General features: G+C 41.5%; 1 protein-coding gene and 1 long non-coding RNA gene across 6 annotated transcripts; one reads left to right on the top strand and one right to left on the bottom strand.

Moving 5' to 3' along the window:
- Window positions 1-1,155: 1,155 nt before the first annotated feature.
- LOC138964646 (uncharacterized) lies at window positions 1,156-11,702 on the bottom strand. The gene is made up of 2 exons (XM_070336656.1): window positions 11,191-11,702; window positions 1,156-2,303 (listed from the first exon to the last, which is right to left on the bottom strand). The coding sequence occupies exon 2, from the start codon at window positions 2,290-2,292 to the stop codon at window positions 1,258-1,260; it is 1,035 nt and encodes a 344-aa protein (XP_070192757.1). The 5' UTR covers window positions 2,293-2,303; window positions 11,191-11,702; the 3' UTR covers window positions 1,156-1,257.
- A 763-nt stretch (window positions 11,703-12,465) lies between these two features.
- LOC138964644 (uncharacterized) lies at window positions 12,466-23,767 on the top strand. 5 transcript variants are annotated; one of them, XR_011455165.1, is made up of 5 exons: window positions 12,466-12,987; window positions 15,063-15,187; window positions 17,339-17,475; window positions 19,165-19,250; window positions 20,447-23,767. It is a non-coding gene; the product is annotated as an uncharacterized lncRNA (long non-coding RNA). The 5 variants fall into 5 exon arrangements; XR_011455168.1 differs by lacking the exon at window positions 12,466-12,987 and adding an exon at window positions 17,633-17,697 and having other exon boundaries at window positions 13,864-15,187; XR_011455164.1 differs by lacking the exon at window positions 12,466-12,987 and having other exon boundaries at window positions 13,864-15,187.
- Window positions 23,768-24,141: the final 374 nt, after the last annotated feature.

The raw sequence follows: 24,141 nt of genomic DNA, 5'->3' as shown, positions 1-24,141 counted from the left end.
GCAGCTTGCCCCAGAATCAATCATCACTTTCAGGTCAACACCACCGCATGTGATGGACGTCATATTTTGTTTTACTGCATTGTGAACAGCAAACGTAGACTCGTCCGAATCACTTGAAGTTGAATCAGAGTCTTCAGCATGTCCTGCAACTCTGCGAACAGATGAGTTCTTTGGTTTGTCTTTTCTCTTTGTTTTACAACAGCGCGAGAAATGTCCAACAAGGGAGCAAGAGCGACATTTCTTCCCTCGGGCAGGGCACTGTTCATCGCTGGCAAAGTGCGAATCCATTCCACACCGAAAACACAGTCTTTGTTTTTCTCTTCGTTCTTTTGAATTTCTGTGTTTCATTGCACCATCTTGTCGTCCTTGGTGTTGTTTTCCACCAACAGCACCAACAAGTCCATCTCCACTTTGTTTAGAATGGATGTCCATCGCCTGTACCTGAGACACAGCAGCTTCGTGTACCCGAGCAATGGCCAATAGCTGGGTGAGGGTTAAGTCGCCCTTCTCGAGAAGCTTAGCTTTCAGGCGCCTGTCCGTAGTTTTCTCAATCGCATGATCTCTGATCTGCTGTTCCACAAGATCACCGAAACCACAATGTTCTGCTTGCTGCCGTAGACGCGTAACGAACTGAAGAGTAGATTCTCCTTCTTCTTTGTTCATTTGACGGAACAAATGTCGTTCGAACACTGGATTTTGTTTGGGTGTGAAATAGTCTGAAAATGCCTTCAAGGTGTGCGCACACGTGGTCCCTGCTTGTGCTTGGGAAAACGTGTGGAAAATGTCCTGCACTTCAGCCCCAACACAATGTAATAGCAATGCTCGTTTTTGCACATCCGTCGTGTCCCCAAGAGCAGTCAAGTAAATCTCGAATCCCCGTTGCCATTTCTGCCATCTCGCAGCAACTTGGCTTGGTTCCCCTTTTGGATCAAAAGTTCCAACACTTGGAATGTTCATCGCCATGCCGGTCGATTTATGGCCGTTGACGTCACGCGTTCGAAGAAAATTGGTCTAACAATTCATACCTTCACGTGACGTGCGTCTGACTTTTTCTCCGGTAATCTTGAACTTTTCTCCTCGTCGCCAAATGTAGTGTTCGCGCTCCCACAGACTTGCACACGCAGGTATTCCACCTTGCACAGCCAAGTCAATGCAGAGGCTTCCATGCTCTTTATTCTCCGCATTCAAGCAACCCGGATGTTTCATCATCGTGTCTTATTACCATAACGTACAGATACTACAATGTCGTCACCACCATCAGGCATCCTCCATTCTCCTTCCCTCAGAGCTCTCCAGAGTGACAACTTCCGGTGGTGCGCGTGACTTGTTTCCACAGCAACACCACAGTGCCCGGATGTCAGCGTCCAGCAGCCAGAAGCATGGCAGGAAGACTCCGTTCAGCATTTCAAGCATGGTGCCAGCGAGCCACATTCTGCTATAGGTGAGACCCGACCAGGAGCCTTTGAACAGGTACAGGAAGAAGACAAAGCAGAGGATGATGCAAGACGCTGCGGCCAGAAGGACGTTGAAGGGAAACGTTGGAGTGGCCGTTGTCGAGACGAGGGTGACAGTACCGGTGGTGCGGTTTTTCAGGACAAAGTGTGCGAGCAGCAACACAGCGCTAGACAAGAGAAGATACAGGCTGGGCACGATGTAGTTAACAGCAGGCATCACCCTTTTCTTGGACAGCTTCCACTGATAATTGACGTACTCCTTGCCGCGCGGGTCCTCAATACACACCTTGGTGTTGTCTGCCAGATAGCTGGTCATGTAGAACACCGAGATGACCACCACCACCACGTACACCACGGACAGCACCACCAGCACCACAGCAACAACCGTTTGACCCACACCGGTCAAGGTCACAACCCGTTGCAGACGCACAGCTTGTGTAAAGATCACGGCAGCGACCAATAGCAAGGGCAGAGTGGAAAGTATGATGAAGCTCAGATCCACGGCAATCAACTCTCGGCAGCTTAGACCAAACGACCCTTCATACCGTCGTACTCGCAGCATGTTGAAGAACACGGAATCCCAAACACCTTCTAGGATTTCCGCCACACAGCATGCCAGCATGGGGATGAAGTGTGGCGACTTGCTGGTGACTGTCGGCCGCTTGACGTACAGGTAGACGATCACGGCGATGACAGCGACGTTGAGGAGAAAGGTGAGAACGATCAAAGTACCCCCCGCAGCCAGGTAAGCCGTCTTGTTGGTGTCATCTATGGGTTGATGATGACCGTCATCAGAATCATTGCCTGGGAAAAGGTAGGCTGTAGTGGTGGACTCCATCTGTGTTATCTCTGTTGACAGCAAAGTGAAAACGTCCAGGTGAATAATGACACATGCAATTTCTTATTTTTAGATAATACACATAAGCTTGTATCAGCATGACTAGCTCGGTCCAGACAATCAAAGCGGCTGTCGGGCCTTATGAACCGAAAATGTAAACCAATTCTTTCCACTATTCATAGTACACTCATCATCTCTGCGAGGCAGTTGAACTTTGTCATTATACGTTATTTGTATGTTTGACCAAAATATGACATTTTACACAGATCGAGACAGTCAGTGTTCCTCCGAGACCGCGGCTAGCGGTCGAGGTGAACAATGACTGTCGAGGTCTGTGTAAAATGTCATATTTTGGTCAAATATACAAATAACATTTATGTATCGATCGATTCTGGTTAGAATTCCTTTTAGGTTTGTATGATTGAACGCACAAAAACATGCACTATTTTGTAGTCTCGGCTTGCCGCCTAAATATGAAGTTTTGTCATCATTTTCACGAGTTTTCATTCACAAACACCTGGGAAATAAATCTCATGTTCCCCATGCCCCTGGTTACCATAGTTGCAGGAAGCAGGTTATACATGGGTAATCAAAAGCAAACCCAATAGAAACGCTCGGGGATTCTTCGGCTCTTTTCATTGGCGTTTCCCCAGACCTTCACAGACGACACGACATTGCTTTGCAAAGTTCCAAAAACAAACTGGCAAACTGGCAAAAGTAAACAAAAAACAAAACTACTTCATGAAAGGTCATAAATTCATCACAAACAAATGAAACCTACCGATATGTTTTGTCTTCTTACAAAGTCATGGAGTGCGTGTATCTGTGTTTCGATACACAGACGTTCAGAGAAACACGAACGTCAAGTTCAAGTCAAACCAATTGACCCCTGACACACAAATTTTGACCCGTGCACAAGACGTTGTATCGATAAACGAAGCGCAAATAAGAAATAATAATAAAAGCAAAGAAAATAGCAACAAAATATGCAAACATCTAACAAAGCCGAGCAAGCAGAATGACAGGTCTAATGAAAAACAAAGAGGCACTGAGTCGGAAACAAGATCGCGATTCTTTCCTTCGCTGCACGACGCAAACTCTTCTGTGACCTTTGACCCAACGTGTAGCTTCCACATTCGATCACTAAGCTTAATATTTACAAGATATAGGGTTGATCAGAGAGCAACAGGGCCAAAGCATGTTGTAAAACATGGGGGGGGGGGGGTGGGGGGGGGGGTTAGTTGTGTGTGCGACTTTGAAAACGTAGAATGGAACTCCGCATAAAGTTCATGCACAACAATCATGAAAATCAGTATTTGTAAAACTCAAATGACTGGAACAAATAACCCGTCCGTTGTTACGTTTGACTTGCGCAATGTGCGCAAAATTAATCAATGACATGAACGCATTCATCCATGGGAAATGTCCTGATCCTGCTTGCAATTGATGTATTGAAGTCATTGATTGTCTAATGTTGATTAATGTATACTATGTCATTCGAATTACCCCAAAGATAACAATTGTAAGGGCTTAAATCAGGTTAGTTTGGCTACTGCTCCATTTCAAGCCTCGTACCGTTGAGTCTATCCCCGAATTTGGAAACTTTTTGAAATTGCACAAAAGTCATACCATTTGATCTATAAAATTGTCATTTTGTGGAACCAATCCACTCATAATACAGAAAAATGAACGACTTAAACGGGAATCAAAGATGGGGGTAGCAATGCAACTATAATCACGGTATCATGGAAGAAAAGGGACTAAAAGGATTAAGCACCAATCCAGACTAGTCATAATCATATACTGTTCAAAAAAAGAAACGCATAGTTGCTACTTGCCAAATTTGTTTTATTTTTCGAAAAAATTAACAGAAAATCCAATATTTAGATTATTTGTTTGAAATTTGGTATGGACACAGTTGAATGCACACACAGTTCATTTGCATCTTCAAATCAATCAGTCAATCAATACGATTGGGTGCCGAGGCTGTCAAGTCAGTAGGGGGTGTGACTGCCTTGAGCAGCAACAACTGCCCGGCACCTTCTGGGCATGGACTGGATCAGATGCCGGATATCTTGCTGTGGGATGGTGTCCCACTCCTCCTGAAGTGCCTGCAATAGATCGCGGTGATTTGCCGGCGCTTCTTCTCGCCTGCGCACACGTCTGTCCAATTCATCCCAGAGGTGTTCTATCGGGTTCATGTCTGGCGACATGGATGGCCAGGGAAGCACCTGGACATAGTGGTCGGTGAGGAACTGGGTGGTGAGTCGTGCTGTGGGCGGGCGAGCGTTGTCCTGCTGGAATATGGCATCCTGGTCAGCCAGAAGAGGAAGGGCGTGTGGGCGCAGAATTTCCTCCACGTATCGCTGGGCAGTTATGCGCCCTTGGACGTGCACCAGGGTGCTCCTTCCAGCGGTATTGATCGCCCCCCACACCATGACGCCTCCACCACCATGAACGGGTGCCTCATCCACACAGTTGGGCGCGTAACGTTCGTTTACTCTCCGGTAGACCCTCTTCCGACCATCATGTCGCTGGAGCAGGAAGTAGGACCTCAGCTGAACCACACGTGTCTCCAGTGATTCCGGACGGTCCAGCGAAGGTGCTGGTTGCCCCACTGCACTCGGTTCTGGCGATGGCGGCGGGTGAGGACAGCTCCTCTGTGAGGTCTGCGAGCTCTCAAACCAGCTTCATGCAGGCAGTTCCGCACGGTCTGGTCCGATAATCGGTGTGGCCCGGGGAGAGCCTGGACAGAAGATGAGGCCGACAGGAAACGATTCCGGAGGTGGCGGAGCCGTATGAAGCGGTCGTGAGCAGCAGTTGTCGCCCTTGGTCTTCCCGCTCGTGGCAAGTCAGCAACGGAGCCAGTGGCTTGAAACCTGACCCACAGTCTACTGATGGTGCTCTGGGACACGTGGAAGTGCCTGGCGATTGCACTTTGACTTTGGCCTGCTTGTAAACGACCCAATGCAATTTGGCGGTCTTCTCTGCTCAATCGGGCCATTTTTCGTCGCTGAATTGTCGTCTGATTTCTTTGTGGCGAACAATCCGCTTTTATGGGTTTTGGAAGACATGGTGAGAGCTCAATATTCCCCGAGTTTCACGAGATTACACTGAAGCATGACGAGTGGTCATGCCAAATGAGCAATTTTGACATTGTAGCCACTGATAACGCATACGTCACGTGCAGAGCTCACTTGTGGCAATGGACGAAAGGTCGACGACCAGATAAACATTTTCTGCAGTTTGGTGGATATCCTTGTAGCCATATAACTAAATTAACCAAATATTACAAGCTATGCGTTTCTTTTTTTGAACAGTATAGTAAAATGCGTGACTCGGATGAAGCAGCCACTCAACTTATTAATTTATAATCACAACGAGCAATCTGCACATAACATAACACCATCAAAGCGATGTCCCTTAAAACAAAATTGTATGCAGGTCACTTGGGTTCAGTTGTGTCATAGCATCATACAGCTCACTGCTGCCATGGGATGTTCTGAGCCTTGCAATGATTAGTAAAGCAATGACAGCAGACGCAGTGCACTGTCGATCATTGGCTGGCTGAAATATACTGCGTTCTTGAAATTATTGAAATTATGTCAAATGCAGTGGCGGAAAATGTGCTTCGTGAGGAACTTACAGCACACAAAAAGCCAACTATTTGCAAAGAGTTAAAAACAACATGAAGAGAGTGAGAAAAAAGAGTAACCATTAAAAACACTGCAAGACAATGTCATATGCAGTGTCGATTCTGCTGCGGAACTTTTCGTTTTAACAACAAGTTACGAAGTTCCTTGTAAATAAACTGAGCAAAAACATGCCCATGTCATTTTATTCAAACTGTATATGCCATTAAAGGCCCTTCACTTGGCTATCTGGCACACTTTTCGGATCAAAGATTTCTGTTTTAAGTATCACGAGAGTGCCGCCGAAGTAAGGGTACCCCCCAAATCGACCTGACAATAACATCAGGTACCAATTAAAAATTCAGAACAGGTAGTTTTGTTTTGCTATCTTGCGTATCTCTTGTGTAATGTCGTTTTTACTGATGCAGGTGTGGAACGCATGAGCAGTAGAAAACCAGAGGATTTTGCGTCATTTTGAGGGGTACCATGACAAAAAGCGCTTTGTTTCAGTAATGCCTGAATTAATTAATTCGAAACTTTAAGGAGCTGAAGTCTATATACGAGACTTACCCTGGGTTAAATTTTGGATCACTACATGTTTGTACTTAGATGTTGTGCACTCTTCCGGAAAATATTTGTGAATTTACATTCCAAAAAATTCATGACTTTGCATGCATACACACAAATGGTTGTTACAAGGACTGCCAAAGTTTCATTTGAGAATGACCACTCACTGACATTTTCTAGCCATGTAAACACATGAGAAAAAAAATGGAACGTTCAGGCTGTTTGCTATTGACAGCGGTTATCGCTGAATGCCTCTCAAAACATGCTGCGGTCACGGATGACTGGACATGGCTGTCGCACTGCAATCCTCCAAACATATTTGATCGTGTTTACAGGACAAGGAAACGAAAACTAGTGATTGTATTTATATGAAAGTTTGGCAGTATTTGTTACATTTATTTGTCTGTACGCATGCAAAGTCATGATTTTTTGGGATGCAAATCTGCAAACTTGTAACACGTTTTAAAACATTTTCCGAAAGATAGCTTGTCATCTTTACAAATATCTGTAACGATGCGAAATCCTAAAAAAATCGAATCAATCAATTTTGGCATTGCTGAAATATAGCGCTTTTTGACATGGTACCCCTCAAAACGGACGCAAAAATCTCTCGTTTTCTACTGCTCAAGCGCTCAACACCTGCCTCAATAGAACTGACATAACACAAGAAATACGCAAGACAGCAAAACAAAACAACCTGTCGCCGCGGTAATTATCAACATTGATTGGGTCTTTGAGAGTGAATGCTTACAATCGTTGTCCTCGGAAACACAAATCCAAAGCCGCGATGGTTTCACACATCAAACAATCAGCCTGATTGGCTTTTACTTTGACAATCCACGTTTCACCTGAAAGCTCAAACCCATACCTCGATTTATTGCATGGGCAACATGAGATTTATTTGCCAGGTGTTTGTGAATGAAAACTCGTGAAAATGATGACAATACTTTATGTTCACAGATTGTGCATTCAGTTTTCTGAGATGGAGAAAAGCGTCTTGCGTGGACTGGTAGCTGTGCGTCTTCTCTTTGAAGGTCGACGTGTCCTCGTCCCTTTCCTCCCCCCTTTGCCATTCGGTTCGCTCGCTCATTTCCAAACATGAAACAGTGCGCTGGGATCCACCGAAGCACAGTGGATGATTTATGTGACAAGTTCTGCACAGCGTCCTTCAGGGACTTGGCAGTCGTGTTTGTTGTCAGAGCCTCGTCTCGTGTAGCGATATGTAGATTGTCTAATGTATTTTGAAAGTATAGTGTACCATTCGCCTTGTGTCCCGATAATTAGACTGTCTCCTGGCTTTTCAAGGTATAGTGTACATACCTGTCAAGCTCTTGTGCACTCTTACCATAAGAATTTGCTTAAAAAACCATAAGTTTGCACCAAAAAGCATAAGACAACGTGCAAAACTGCAGAAGTCGTTAGATTAATCACCACAAGAACTAAATACATGCACACAAACAAAAACAAGAAATCAGCCTTATTTCACACAATAAAAAAACAAACTTTTTTCAACACTGAACTGCACTGTTTTGAAATTTTGAAATGCAAAGCATGTTTAAATGTAAATTGTACCGAATCACCTAAATTGTACAAAGACGGCACACGTCCAACCTGGCAGTCACACATTTACACCCTTCACAAAAATGTTACCAGAATGCACAAAAGCACCACATGATAGTAAAGGCACAAGACAAGTGTGTTTTAACAACATTCATTCATTGAGCACAGTGATTCAATCATGAATGGAAACCCCCACCACAATGTGCAAAAGAGAACATTTTAGCCAAACAGAACATGTAAAACACACAAGTTACAAGCCAGAAACTCATGTGTGTCTCAACAATCAAGGACAAATACCAGATCAACAAAAATATGACATGTAAATGCTTTAGTTTGAGGTCGCGCATATTCTAAAAACAAGTCGTATATGATTATGATCGGTTGTGACAAACATCCGGTGCTAACTTTCGCTCTCTACCTCTTCAAAAATGCATCACAACGCCCTTATTTTTATTTATATGGCTTCACACTTGGTACAACGTGAGAAAATACTGTGTAGATACTAGAACAACAAAAATATGACATGTAAATGCTTTAGTTTGAGGTCGCGGGTGTTCTAAAAACAAGTCCGACATAATTGGATGTGACAGAAATCCGGCTCCTTTCGCTTTCGATCGCGAGCTCTTCGAAAATGCATCACTTCTCCCTTAGTTTCATTTCTATGGCTTAAAACTTCGCACAACGTGAGAAAATACTTGAAGATACCGAGAACAACAACAATAGTACATGTAACTGCTTTAATTTGAGGTCGCGTGTGGTCAGGCGTGGTCGCAGAGTACTCGGTCAGATCGCGCTGACGGTGTGCACATGCGCGTTGCCTTGTACTTCCGCCGGATCAGTTACCGCGAGATTTTGTAGCTGTTACTTTGTTCTCGGACGAACCTTTGCGATCTTTTTTTATTTGACCAAATTGTTTTGTAAAAACCGTAAGATCTTCGGCATACGCCGTAAGACTTGAAAAACATAACAATTCCGTAAGAATTACGCGAAAAACAAGACTTGACAGGTATGAGTGTACCATTCGCCTTGTGTCCCGATGGTTAGACTGTTTAATGTGTTTCAAAGGTATAGTGTACCATTCGCCTTGTGTCTTGATAATTAGACTGTCTAATGTATTTTGAAGGTATAGTGTACCATTCGCCTTGTGTCCCGATGTACCATTCGCCTTGTGTCCCGATGATTAGACTGTCTAATGTATTTTGAAGGTATAGTGTACCATTCGCCTTGTGTCCCGATGATTAGACTGTCTAATGTATTTTGAAGGTATAGTGTACCATTCGCCTTGTGTCTCGATAATTAGACTGTCAAATGTATTTTGAAGGTATAATTTATAGTGTACCATTCGCCTTGTGTCCCGATGATTAGACTGTCTAATGTATTTTGAAGGTATAGTGTACCATTCGCCTTGTGTCTCGATAGTTAGACTGTTTAATGTGATTCAAAGGTATAGTGTACCATTCGCCTTGTGTCTCGATAGTTAGACTGTCTAATGTATTTTGAAGGTATAGTGTACCATTCGCCTTGTGTCTCGATAGTTAGACTGTCTAATGTATTTTGAAGGTATAGTGTACCATTCGCCTTGTATCTCGATAATAGACTGTCTAATGTATTTTGAAGGTATAGTGTACCATTCGCCTTGTGTCTCGATAATTAGACTGTCTAATGTATTTTGAAGGTATAGTGTACCATTCGCCTTGTGTCTCGATAATTAGACTGTCTAATGTATTTTGAAGGTATAGTGTACCATTCGCCTTGTGTCTCGAAAGTTAGACTGTCTAATGTATTTTGAAGGTATAGTGTACCATTCGCCTTGTATCTCGATAATAGACTGTCTAATGTATTTTGAAGCTATAGTGTACCATTCGCCTTGTGTCCCGATGATTAGACTGTTTAATGTGATTCAAAGGTATAGTGTACCATTCGCCTTGTGTCTCGATAATTAGACTGTCTAATGTATTTTGAAGGTATAGTGTACCATTCGCCTTGTGTCTCGATAATTAGACTGTCTAATGTATTTTGAAGGTATAGTGTACCATTCGCCGTGTGTCTCGATAGTTAGACTGTCTAATGTATTTTGAAGGTATAGTGTACCATTCGCCTTGTATCTCGATAATAGACTGTCTAATGTATTTTGAAGGTATAGTGTACCATTCGCCTTGTGTCTCGATAATTAGACTGTCTAATGTATTTTGAAGGTATAGTGTACCATTCGCCTTGTGTCCCGATAATTAGACTGTCTAATGTATTTTGAAGGTATAGTGTACCATTCGCTTTGTGTCCCTATGATTAGACTGTCTAATGTATTTTGAAGGTATAGTACTAGTGTACCATTCGCCTTGTGTCCCGATTATTAGACTGTCTAATGTGTTTCAAAGGTGTAGTGTACCATTCGCCTTGTGTCTCGATAATTAGACTGTCTAATGTATTTTGAAGGTATAGTGTACCATTCGCCTTGTGTCCCGATGATTAGACTGTCTGATGTATTTTGAAGGTATAGTGTACCATTCGCCTTGTGTCTCGATAATTAGACTGTCTAATGTATTTTGAAGGTATAGTGTACCATTCGCCTTGTGCCGCGATAATTAGACTGTCTAATGTATTTTGAAGGTATAGTACGTGTACCCTTCGCCTTGTGTCCCGATAATTAGACTGTTTAATGTGTTTCAAAGGTATATGTAGCATCCGCTTTGTGTTACAATCATGTTTGCCATCACAGATCTGACGCGGCGTTTACGAGAGACGAAGAACAGTTGGATGCGTACCAAACATCTACAGCCTGGCTGCTTTCTGTCATGAGTTGGAATGTTTTGATGAATTTACTATCTCAAAAAGCATCAGTGCCTACCGCGAAATTAGTTCTTTAAAAACAAAATGTGCCCAGAGAAAACCCAGTCTCCTCATGGTTGGTATGTGACCAAGTGAAGGGATGGTCTTATCCCATGTAAAAGCCTGATCAGATATGAGACAGTGAGGCGCCACCACCACCACCACCCCCACCACCATCACCACAAACAAACAGCACCACCACCACAAACAAACAGTTCCACCACCACCAACAACAACAACAATAACGGCAGAGTATTACAGGAACACCAGACAGTCAAACTCTCCCAAACCCTTACAAGTGAAAAAACCTTACCTCATAAACTTCCACAACTCAAACCTTGGTATGTTTTTGCTCAAACGGTCAACCTTATGTGCGGTTGAAAACTTTGGTTGTCTTCCTACGGCACAGCATTACCAAACTGATTTCTGGAATAAGCATCCTGTTTGGGTATCTGCGCAGTTGAAGCGATACGTTGCGAAATGCCGTGACTGTGCACGTCACAATCTCTCGCATGCAGTTTACATTTTACCTGCACAAGAGGCCGGTGTAACACGAGAAAATTACTCCCACGAGAATTTTACTCCGGAGTAAACATTTCGTACGAAAAAGTTACTCCCTTTACGAAAAAAAGCACTCCCCCATTGCACGAGAAAATTACTCCCCAAGACAGGTGAGTTCCGAGTAAACATTTCGTTCAAAAATGTTACTCCCTTGACGAATAAATAACGAATAAATTACTTCACCCCAACACGAGCAATTTAACTTCCCATGCCAGGTGTACGAAATTTTTACTCCCTTGTCCCCTGTTAGTCTTGGTGGTGGAAGGGTGGGTAGCGCGACATTCGTGTGCGCGAGATCACTTATTGGCATTATCCCTTCGCCCGCATCCCATTTTTGCGTACGAGATTTTTACTGGAAGTAAAACAAGAGGCGAAGCCATCAAGGCTCACGTAAGAAATCGACAAACAGTAACACAAACTCAATCACTCCGTCACACATACACACACACACACACACACACACACACACACACACACCGCACACACACACACACAGACAGACAGACACACACACACAGACACACACACACACACACACACAGAAAGAGCATAGGTGAAACTGTGCAAGAAAGCGAGACACTAGATCTAGATCTGTCTGTCTGCATGTAGCCATAGTCAATACATAGAGATTACACAACGTCATCGAGTGAGGGACCGAAAAATATTGAAACTCGAGGATGATTTTTTTGTGGTATCAACCGAGACCGTAGGTCGAGGTTGATACCACACAAAAAAATCATCCGAGAGTTTCAATATTTTTTGGTCCCTCACAAGATGACGTTTGTGTAATTTGTGTATACAATGATAAATTGATTGTATACAATGATCAATCTATATACCTTCCTGTCACTGGAAGCAGCAACACTTGAAAGCATAAGTTCCCTTGACAAACGTCATTTATGATTGGCGTCATCTATGAATGACGTCACTGTCTAGACAAGACAAGTGCCGGTATTGGCAAACCTTGTCGCGGCAAAGGCGTGCCTTGATACCATTGAGATCATAGGAGCACCCATTGCACACTGCTACTATCGAAGCCAACTCGTAAATATCTCGTGCTGCGCAGCAGCCTCAGCAACACACCCTAAACCCCAGGGGATAGTACTGGTAACGATCGCAGCTATCACAACGACAGCCAATCAGGTTTAGTAGGCATATCGTTCGGTCGATGGGAGCGAACAAGCGATCAGCCAATCAAAAACAATCGATCCAATCATGATGATCGCTTATCACTGGTGACAGATTGTCGTGATCAGCAGTTCGTCGATTCCACTGCGACTAATAACCAGTGACATTAAGTAATAGAATCTGAACAGTGTAGACATAACAACAATGGATTATTGTGTGAAACACGTCGCTTTCAGGATAAATCAACACAAATAGGATAAATTTCAACTTCACGACTTTCAATCGTCAGCGGGAAGTTAAGATTCCGAACCAAAATGGCGGCCACCAAGCTTCACGTGGAACTTTCTGCATAAGAAGGATTTTCCACGAATTACAGCGACGTGGCGGGCAGCAAGTAACTTGAACAATCTCCTGGGGCATGGTAAGTCGGCTTTCAAGAGGTCACTTTTAGCATGGTTTCATCATGTGTGTGTTAGAAGTCATCCGTGGTCTTTCTTTCTTGGTGGTACTGGTAGGTAGCCAACATCAGCATGGTGATGAATCTGCTACGCTTGGGTGATGGTGGTTCCGGTGATGATGGTCTTCAGTATTTTAGGAGGATAGACTACCCAAGATCGAACACCGGCCCGGCATTCCAATCAAAGCAGACTGCAGACAACAGTGTATTCATGTCTACGGTCACACCTCCCCCAATACCCCCTTTCCTTGCTTCTCAGTTTTTTGCTGGCTAACATTAACCACTCTGCCTCCCTACCGCACCTGCATCCCCAAACCCGAACCCGCAGCTGTCAATGTCATGTTACTATTTGTTAGCCCCGACTGACTATGATCAGTCCCCCTTTGTCTGAGGTGAGGGGGGTTGGCCCAGCAATCAAGGGGGGGGGGGGGGGGATGGATGTCCACAGCAATTGACAGCTAGGCAGCGCCCATCACATTAAGTAGGCCTAAAAAAAATAGGTGTGGTTACGGTAACCCGACCTACCCTATTTTTAGGGGCCGACCCTATAACTTTTTATTACATTTGTCCCAAAAAAAACACACAAAAAACACAAGAAAACGAGTGCAGAAAACCTAGTCGCACACTTATTTACCTGTCAAGTAGGTTTAATTTGTACACATTAGAAAAAAAAGTGATTGCCTAGCTTCCTACCATATTTTTTGGGGCTATGTTACCTTCAGTTAACCACACCTTTTTTTTTATTGGGGGGGGGGGGGGGGGCCTTATTTGGAGTTAAAGCAAAAGGAGCCGAGCCAATGAGCATGCAGCAAAGAAAGGAGCAGTGATCAATACTGAATACTGTCTGCACTGCTTTGATTGGTGATGGTGATACTGATCGCTGTGCTGTTCGATAACTGGTGACCAGTTGCGACTTACTTGAGCCAAGCTGAGTCTATTTAGGGTGGCATTGACTAGCCACTGACTGATTGAGTGATTCTGAATGCTATCCTCTGATTTGAACAATTCTTTTACTGTCAAGTTATAATGTACGAGCTGCAAATTTACCAATTTATTTTGAAAACAAGTACAGTCATTTGATGGTGAGAAAGAGATTTAAAACAGGCACCAGTGACAAACAGTCAAACTGATAACCACACAAAGTCTCGCACAAAAATACCTTTTGTTAGCTTGTGCACACACATTGCACAATGACACATGCATGAACACATACATGTACACACACAAACAAGCACAAAAAAGTACACACTCACACACACACAAACAAAAGGTGGCACTTGCACATGTAATGATGTATGATTAAAAGTTGAAAGCCAGCAAACACACGCACACTAGAACACATAGGCATTAATTATCATGGGAACAATAAAGAACAAATAGATGCACAAACGCAACAATCCTTGAAAATACACAGTCTTACAGTTACAAATCTTAGTCTTATGCAGTTGTGCACACACATACATGTGCAAGCACATGAACATGCTCAAACTGTCAAAGGTCTGCATGCACACAGAAACACATGACATAGCTGAGAGTGAGAGTCTTGAATAGCCTTGACTGACTCAGTGACTGAGTCTTGGCTGGGTGTCAAAGTTGTGACTGAATGGACAATGACATAACAAACACCCAGTCTATGAGTACGACTCGCTCAATGACCACACACAGAGTAACAACTAACATTAACACACTTCAGGTATTTGATAATCAGGTTTCCTGGGCTGAGGTGCAGGGTGTAAAACTTGGTGTTACACAGTCGCAGGGTTGGATTGGTTGAAATTAAGATTTGTTGTGATTTCAACCAGTCAGACCCCGCGTGCGATTTCCACCCAGTTCGGTGGCTCAGAGTCTGGCTTTTTGCACCTCACCCCAGGTCACATGTAATGTATGTATTATACATGTTGACATCTTATACGTTATACTTTTATGATCATTGTATTGAATGCATGTCTGGGAATTCACTAACCATCATGATTCGACTATTCCTGGTTAACCATTTTGCTACTCTTTATTTTTAGTGTGTGTGGACTCTCAATGTGCAGTTTGATTCATGCTGCCGCTGTCACCGCAAGAGATGTATGGGACAGAGACCAAGATTCAATACAACTTACAAGAATCAGAAAGCCAGCCATCACTTGAAAACTTAGGACTAACAACACTTTATCAAGTGAGTACAATTTGATGGTCTTTACTACCCTTTTTTGTTTTTGTTTTTTTCATAGATAAATTCTCCTCGGATCCCAGGATTTCCGAGAAAAGCTACACATTTCAGAGAGAACAGAATTCCTTTTCCGAGAAAAACAAAATCGAGGTACAAAAATCAAATAGAACAATCTACCTAGTAGACCAAAGTCTTCCATAAAACCGTCCCTTCATTCAGTGAGATTCCGCCCGTGTAAGTCACTTTTGAAAACTGTTTGAATGAGCTAGCTCCTACAAGTGGCACACGCAAAGCGATCATAATGTTGAACGCAGTTCAGTAGGGTAGTGCACAGTTCGAAAGGGGGTCCTGGCTTGTATGTTCAAATAATATTTATTCAGTTAAACTTGGGTTATAATGATTATTGGTTACTCGCAATACAAAACATGTACTAAATTCGGTCAGTTTTGTTGTTGTTGCTGTGTACAATATTATTCATGAAAGATACTCCCATTCCCAGAATACAGTGTTCTGGGTGGTCGAACGTGTAGCAAAGGCCTGTACGTGTAGATATTGCGTCACCCGTGACTCACTTTTTGAGTCACTTGAGAAAAAGTGACTATGTAATCGGTCAGTGTTAGTCTGTCCGGCCGGCCTTAACGTTGGACTTTTCTCGGAAACTATCAAAGCGATCGGGCTCATATTTTGTTTAGTCGTGACCTCCAATGACCTCTACACTTTAACGATGGTTTCGTTGACCTTTGACCTTTTTCAAGGTCACAGGTCAGCGTCAAAGGAAAAATTAGACATTTTATATCTTTGACAAAGTTCATCGGATGTGATTGAAACTTTGTAGGATTATTCTTTACATCAAAGTATTTACATCTGTAGCCTTTTACGAACGTTATCAGAAAAACAAGGGAGATAACTAGCCTTTTCTGTTCGGCAACACACAACTTAACGTTGGGCTTTTCTCGGAAACTATAAAAGTGACCGGGCTCAAATTTTATGTGAACGTGACTCATTGTGTTGTGAATAGCAATTTCTTCCTGTCCATCTGATGCCTCATATAATATTCAGAACTGCGAAAGTGACTCGATCGAGCGTTTGCTCTTCTTGTTTCTCCAATGTTCCAAAGGCATGTGTTGTTTTGCTCCCACCAAGACTGCAGATCTTGGCAAACGCGTGATGTAAAAACTACATTTGATCACATTACCCGTACACGTCCTGGAAAGTGCTGATCTAGATCTTGCTAATATGCAAGATTGCACAGATTTTATTTTTTCAATTTGTTTTTTAATCTGGACCTGCCAACAGATCATGCATACAGGCACACACACACACCCCTTTCAGAGTTTTTCTTTAAATCAATTTACATACCAGTGAAAACTCGTTTCTATGGAAATTCCTTCTTTACGCAAACATTCCTCCGTTTTTTTATTCTGTACATATTAAAAACCTCTTTCTATTTTGATAATTTCTATTTAAACAAAATTTTAAAAAGGAAAATAAAGGGAAATGTTACTTGGCAAGGGAAGTAACAGATTTGTTCTCAAATGGATAAACCCCCATGAATCCCACAGTTCCTAAATGGTTTGATTCAAGTAAATGTTTGCTTTATCTTTCTTTTGGAAATGGGTCATGGCGAGATTCCCAGTGCTTCACTTTGTGCCACACCCTAAAATAAGACCATTTTGCCAATTCAACATCTCAGAAAAATGAAAGGACTGAATGAAGCCATTGAAGGGTTGCAAAACATTTGGAGGAGGTGGACTGGCCTGAACTTGAACGTGATGCATTAACGACATCAGTAGGGCAGGCTGGAAGTTTCCGCAAGGAGGTTGCTACTGCTAGGAATATTAAAAAAAACCGGTTAGGTCAAAAGATAACAATGTTTTCAAAGCTTTAATATTGATATGGAAGTGTTGCCGACGCCAGACGACATTATCAGGAGTCATGCATAAGATCGCATGAATCACAAAGTGGAAATAACGGTAAAAAAGATTGTAGAAAAAAATGTTGTAGTGTACTGTATCAGTGTTATTGACTCAGTGTATGGCGGTTCACTTTCCCCAGAGAGAAAGCAACCCGGATTGCCATGAGGTTGACCTCACAGGACTATATCAATTATCACACCTTATCCTTATTCTTATCCTGTATTTTATGTGTTGTTTTCAGGTCCGAGGACTTATTGGTGGGTGCCTCTCACAAAGAAGTTCTATGGCAAGAGTACATTCAGAGCCTGACCAGTCTAGGATACCTGGGTCCGCTGCTGGAATTTCTGCATATACCACTCCTTCATCATGCAAAAACAGGTGAATATCATTAGGCTTGGCTACACACACAAATCTTTCCGGTTAATGCTGACTGTGGTTGCTATTGTTACCGTCAGCCAGACATCCCTTAATTTCATTTTCACTGTTATTCAATGTGCTGACAGAAAGCTATATCCATCGCCTTTATCTGTTTTAGCATTCCCTGGCAATGGCAGTTTTGTGACCATAGTAGTACAACAAGCAGTTGTATACATAGGCTTGGTTAGTATGTATTTCAAATCTTAAGCTGTGTTATTTTAAAGGATTATCGCAATGCTAATCTCGAACCATGTTTTTTTTCCATCTTTGGATGAGTTGTAGGTTTTGAATTAGCAGCTTTTGTTTATAAATCCAGGAGATCTGAAAAGAAAACCCGATGTTCATTACATTATTCTGGTGGTGTTTGAAATTCTCTCTAGCAATTACTTTATAAAAGTGGGGTTTGCAACTTAGTAATAGTAATACTCTTCTAATTCTATACAGTGGTGTACACCTCTTTCTGACTACATGTAGTAACATTTGAAAATGTAACCAAAAGTTGTTAATCATTACAGAGTGATTGTTATTTAATAATGTTAACGAGTTTTGGTCCATGTTGGGGTCAATCAATTCAATAATCCAGAATGGTATGGGTATTTTGCACAATGCTGCCAACAATGTGATAATGCTCTTCTTCCATTTAAAAAAGTATGGTAACTTGTTGACCATTACATTAATAACTCACACATATATTCATCTGTGTTAAATCCAGCCCTGTCTGTCACCACTACTAATCGGTTTAGGTTTGCAATAAACAGGCTAGGGTCAAAGGAAGCATACACATTATTCTTGTTGCTACTCATAGTATACCAGATTCGGACCTCAAGATTTCGGGGGGATGTCATGACCGCTAGGCCACTCCATCAGTTTTAACAAAGATGCAAAAGTTACAATTTGTTTCTATGCTAAGGTGGAATTAATACCATTCAATGATTCATGCATTGCAATAGCGTCAAAATTGTCTGTAAACTTCGCCGTTATTTTGCAAACATGTTTCACGAAATTACAGCACATGTTTTATGTTACCAATACCATGCTACACGACATTCACGCGATGTGATGGCTGTGAATGTGATATCTATTTACAACATACAAGTTAAGTAGAAGAACAGTAATTTATTGATTTAATCTCTCCAAATCTCTGTGCAGTTCAAGTATAGCTATCCAAGAAGTAGTTAAATTCACTCCTGAGCAATTGATGGATAAAGGTATGAAATAGATGCTGCTCCAAAAATAACATAAAATGTATAAATTGTTCAGCGCTTGTCATAATTGGCGCAGTAGTATAAAGTGGTTAGAACATCAGCCCTGAAATCATGAGTTCCTGAGTTTGAATCTCCACCAAGGCGTATTTGTTCCCTTTGGTGCCTCTTGAATATAGAGGGAGCAAACAGGAAGTTATCACAGCAAAAGTCAAGCGTTAAATGAATCTGTCAAGGTTTCAGGCCGCCTTCACTGTACTGAGTTCGGTACATGCTTCTAAGCCCTATCTTTTCAAACATGGAGCCACGTATAGTCGTAGATAGACGACAGCTTTAAGTACAGTCAACAGTGTGTGGTTGTGAACAGTTATCATTGTTTTGTCGCTAAAACGTTTTGACTTATGTAACTTTGCAACTGATTTCTAATTTATTTCCATTGTTCATCAAGAAACTGATGACAGACAAGCTGTTGGAGTAAGAGAAGAGGGACAACTCACAAGGGTCAAAATGGTGGCCGCCTCCGGAAGAACTCAGGTATGTTTTTAAGTTTGTAGAAGTTAAGTGGTCCTGGGATTTTGTTTACCCCTTTCGCTACCCTCCCCTGTTTGAAGATAACTGTGAATAGACGTCTTACGGAAATAACTTTTGTCCCGATGTTTGGTCGGTGTGGTAGATGAAGAGCTCATTTTACAAGGACAAGCTTTTCAAAACAAGGCGAAGAATGCACCACGCTTCTTATCAGCTTTATCCTGCGATCAGAACAAACAAATAACTCTAATATGTATGTTATGCAGTCGGCGCTCATATATAATTATATTATAATACCCTTTTCTTTCAAAACTATGCACATCAGAGCCGATTGTTTGCAGATCAGTGGAAGTGTTCTCTAAGCACATGTGTTTTATGAAACTCACGTCACATCAATCAGAACATGTTGAGAGGGATCACTATAGCACATAGGCCAGCAATCATCGGGAACTCTGATAAACTTGTGAACGTTGATCATTTACAGAAAGTGGCATAGTATTGTGCACACGCTGCATAACATACACATCAGAGTTAGTTGTTAGTCCCGATCACAGGATAAACCTGTTCAGAAGCTTAATACTTGTTTCGTCTAAGTTTGAAAAGCTTGACCACTTAAAAGAGGCTCTTAGTCTTACTCTAATAGCAATAGACCTGAAAATCCTGAAAGTTATTTCTGAACATCGTCTATTAGAAAACTCTTGCTGGAATGGTAAATGGTTCGGTATTTTGTGCACCTTCTGGTACTGTATAAGTTAAAACGTACATGCTAGCCTAAACAATAGCTCAAACGCTGTTTTACACACACAGCAATATAATATTACTTGTGTCTCTAAGTTTATGTTGAGTTAATTCATTCATGCTTTACAATGACCGTTTGAACAGCAAAATTACTTATGGTTGTGTGTTACTGTTAGCAATACACTGTATGAGCTCCAGCCTTCACTTTCTATTGCAGGAAGAAAATTTGAGATAAGGGTTGTGTGTTCTCCAGTCTGGTTGTGAAAGTTATGTTTTTGGGTGTGTGCTATTTGTTTGTGTGTGTGTGTGTGTGTGTGTGTGTGTGTGGTTATTTGTTTATAAATGAATGATAGTGTGTTCCCTTTGAGCGAATGTAGGGAGCTCAATACAGTACAACAAACCTTCGGGTTTGTTTGAAAAAGTTTTTATATCTTTGTAATTCCAGAATGTTTTGTTTTTTCCAGTGCAAGACAGACAGTGTTTTGTCCGATGGTGGCCACTACTTGTGATACTGTCTTCCAATCAAGGCACAACAAGGCTGGGATAAAAAGACATCAACACAGGAAGTTCTAGTATCACCACCAGGCAGTAGCTGTGAAGATTGATGTTAAAGCCCTCAGACATGTTCACTGTTTTATTTTAAGAGCCATAGAGGACTACTATGGACAAACAAGGGAAGATACAGTTTGGTAAACACTCACTGTACATTTTTCATCAATTCTATTGTCTAACTCTATATGTTCGTGGTGTATTTTGCAGCTTTTATGGACATGTTAGTTCAAACTTTGTCTTTTGGGGGGATTTTCAAGTGATGTATATTGATATACAGCTTCTTATTTGATTTCACACAGTGGTCTAAATAAATGTACAATAGAACCTAGCTTTCTGAGACCACCATAGAATTGATCTCCTCCCCTAACAGATGTCTTTACTCTCTTCTTGTGTTCCCCAGAAAACTGAATTTATTTATGTATGAGAGTGTAATATCTTCTTTCCCGTGTGAAAAAATTGTCACAAGGGAAAGTTTAGACACAGAAAAGCAGGGTTTATTTATTTTTAGTACACCTTGATCTAAAAATAAATAAACCCTGCTTTTCTGTGTCTAAACTTTCTCTTGTAAAAAATTTTTTCCATTTTTTTTCTCACATTTTTTAGTACACCTTGATCTGAGTGATCGACAAGAAGAAGAAGAATAAGTACACCTTGATCTCCAAAGTGTCCTTCATGGCTAGGAGTGCAGCATAAATACTTTCCAAACATCTCTGTACCGGAATATCACAGTGGTACTTGCCATGAAAAAACACCCCTATGGTCCAGCCAAAAATGTCCCTACATTGCAGGCGGCCTGTCATGACATGTATAATGTTACTGAAGATAACCAAAAAAGGGAATTCAGGTGTCCAGTCCTTTATTGCAAGGTTTCGTCTTATCATAGGCTGTTCTCATATGGCAGGTGCAACTATTTTATCTCTGTGGCAAGCTTGGCAATGTAGCAGAAGCTGAATACACTTCTGAGTTTTGAATTTTAATACCCCATGCATTTACTGTAAAAAGTTGGAAAGGTTTCTCCATGTAACTCTATTGTCTGAATGTTTCTGTACACGTGTTTCAGAGACACCCTCTCACTAGTGACTGGCCACTAATGTCAAGTGAGATATTTCCCCATGTGACATAGGCCAGTCACTAGCGAGGGTGTGTCTCATACATGTGTAAAGGAACCACATGTCAATATTTGTCGGAGCAAAATGAAGACTCTTGAGTACTCACTCTTTTACAACCCATACAACCCAGAAAAGTTATTTCCACAATTCATCTACATGTATTTCCCCCTTTTTCTTGAAGAAAGATGGCACTGTAGATGTTATGAGTACCCGGACTCCACTGTATATATGCAGTGGTTATTTTGACATCACATAGTTTCTGTCATCTTTGTGACTTTGTATCTTGTTGAAGGGAGAAAATTACCACTTTATTGACTTCTGGGCAGTCCTTTTGAAGTACATACATGTACTTCAATTTACAGCAGGTGTTATACATTAGTTTGGATCCTTGTGAGATTATTTTTGGGGGGTTGATTCGACTTAGAGGCTTTACAAAATGTTTCTGAGTTTTTGTTGGTTTACTTCATGTGCACATGCTTATAGTTTTTCCTTTGCCCATTATTGATGCCTTCAGTATAGTTTACTCACACCTAATTATGAACGTTGTACCAATGTTGTTTTGTGAAAATACACTACTGGAGAATACTGTTCTTCTTCATAGTTCACTCTAACTAAAAAGTCTGAACAGATTTGGTGATTTACAATAATCTTAGTCATGAGCACCAGTTGACTATGATTATTGTAAATCACCAAATCTGTTCAGACTTTTTCATGGAATATTGTCTTTTTAGACTAACACTAAAACCTAGTAGCGTGGCTACTTCTTGTATTGGCTCAAGTATGTTTGGTTGTTGTTGATTTTTCCTTAATTATAATGTGGACCTAGAGAATGTCCAGAGAAGGGCAACAAGGATGATTGGAAGTCTGAAGGAACTGTCATACTCAGAAAGGCTTAGGATCCTGGGAATTCCTTGTCTCCAGCATCGTCGGCGCAGGGGTGATATGATTGACACTTTTAAATACCTCAAAGGTATATACATTACCCAGAAACCCAATCTACACAGACCCCCACCCACTGAAAGGGACATGAGAGGAAACAGTTTTAAACTTTGCCAAGTCGAAAGTAAGGAGTGCCTTCTTCGCAGACAGAGTTGTCTTAGACTGGAACACCCTGCCCGACAATGTTGTGACAGCTGATAGCGTTAACTGCTTTAAAGCACGACTGGACAGCCACTGGAAAGACACATCAAGTGTCTACACACCAAGCTGCTACTAGCCCCCCCGCGTATGCAGCTTACTTTTGTGGATCGGCGTACAGGTTTTTAACCTAAATCGTCGTACAAGTACAAGTACATTATAGGACCTGTATCATTTCCAATGTAATTATTTTAGCCACATTTTGAGAATCGCAAAAGACTTCATCGGAAAGAAATATTACATTTTTTTCTGTTCAATACATTATGTCTATGTATCTCCCTTGAGCACAAGAGAAGGTCGGTGTTCTCTCTCATTATGGCATAGAAAAGAAACCTGTCAACATAAGTTTTACCTAAAGCAGAAACGACAACTGATCAAAACATCTGTTTATGACACATGCTTATCCATTTTGTGTTTTGCAAAAGACTACACATCAAGTTCTTTTGTATATTGTGTGTACCAAGTTGTACGTTAATTCTTTGCTTTAAAAATTAAGGATGGTTGTTTGGAGATGGCAGAAAAGTTATGTGTCAGCCTATATGAGTACGTGTAATACAAATGACTGTGTGTATGATTGATTAAACTTCCAATGTTATTCCCCTGCCAAGTCAGTCACTTTACATTTGTTCTCAGTTTTGCTGTCAAATAGACGAATTCCGAAAATAAATGTCGGGTTTGTATCGGTTGTGGGAGAGTGACCTTTTCTTGCAAAACTTCTGACAAACATTGGAGGGGCCAATCACTAGTGATGGGTGTGTTGGAAACATGTGCTCTGGTCCATGTGACACACCCCTCACTATTGATTGGCCCCTCCTTTGTTTGTCATAGGTTTTGCAAGAAAAGGTCACCCTTCCACAACACATACAAACCTAAAAGCGTTTTTTTCTTCTAACTCGTCTATTCAACATGGTACTTTTGGCAGGTAAATGAACATGTCAGAGAAAGGTTTTGCAAGCTTTACTTATTAAATCAGTTTTACTGAACTTGTTTGTTGTGTTGCCAGGTTGTCTTTTCTCTATATCTCTCTGATTATGGGTGAAGTGCACAACAGGCTCCAGTGGGTAAAGGCTCACTCCTTCTAATGAAAACAATTGAGATCCAAGCAATCTCTAACCTAGTTATATAGGATAAGATCATTATTCCACTTGGACACATTCAAAATCAATACCTTGACTACTTGTGCTGATTTGGATTTTGTTTGAAATAATTTCTTGAAGGCCATTGGTTTGTTTTAATGACATTAATTAGTCAGAAAATGTCCACTGTTGACAGAGAGCACCTAGGCTGTTCATTTTTGGTTTGTGTCTTAAACTGAAGAGATGGTTTTATCTCATTTAAGAGCCTGGCCATATTTGAGATAG

Source organism: Littorina saxatilis, linkage group LG4 (assembly GCF_037325665.1).
Source record: "Littorina saxatilis isolate snail1 linkage group LG4, US_GU_Lsax_2.0, whole genome shotgun sequence".
Classification (NCBI taxonomy): Eukaryota; Metazoa; Mollusca; class Gastropoda; order Littorinimorpha; family Littorinidae; genus Littorina; species Littorina saxatilis.
The sequence above is the reverse complement of the archived record's forward strand: the minus strand, read 5'-3'. Positions and strand labels throughout refer to the sequence as shown.

Excerpts from the sequence above, each read along its gene's own strand:
- LOC138964646 (XM_070336656.1), bottom strand. The coding sequence starts at position 2,292 with ATGGAGTCCACCACTACAGCCTACCTTTTCCCAGGCAATGATTCTGAT.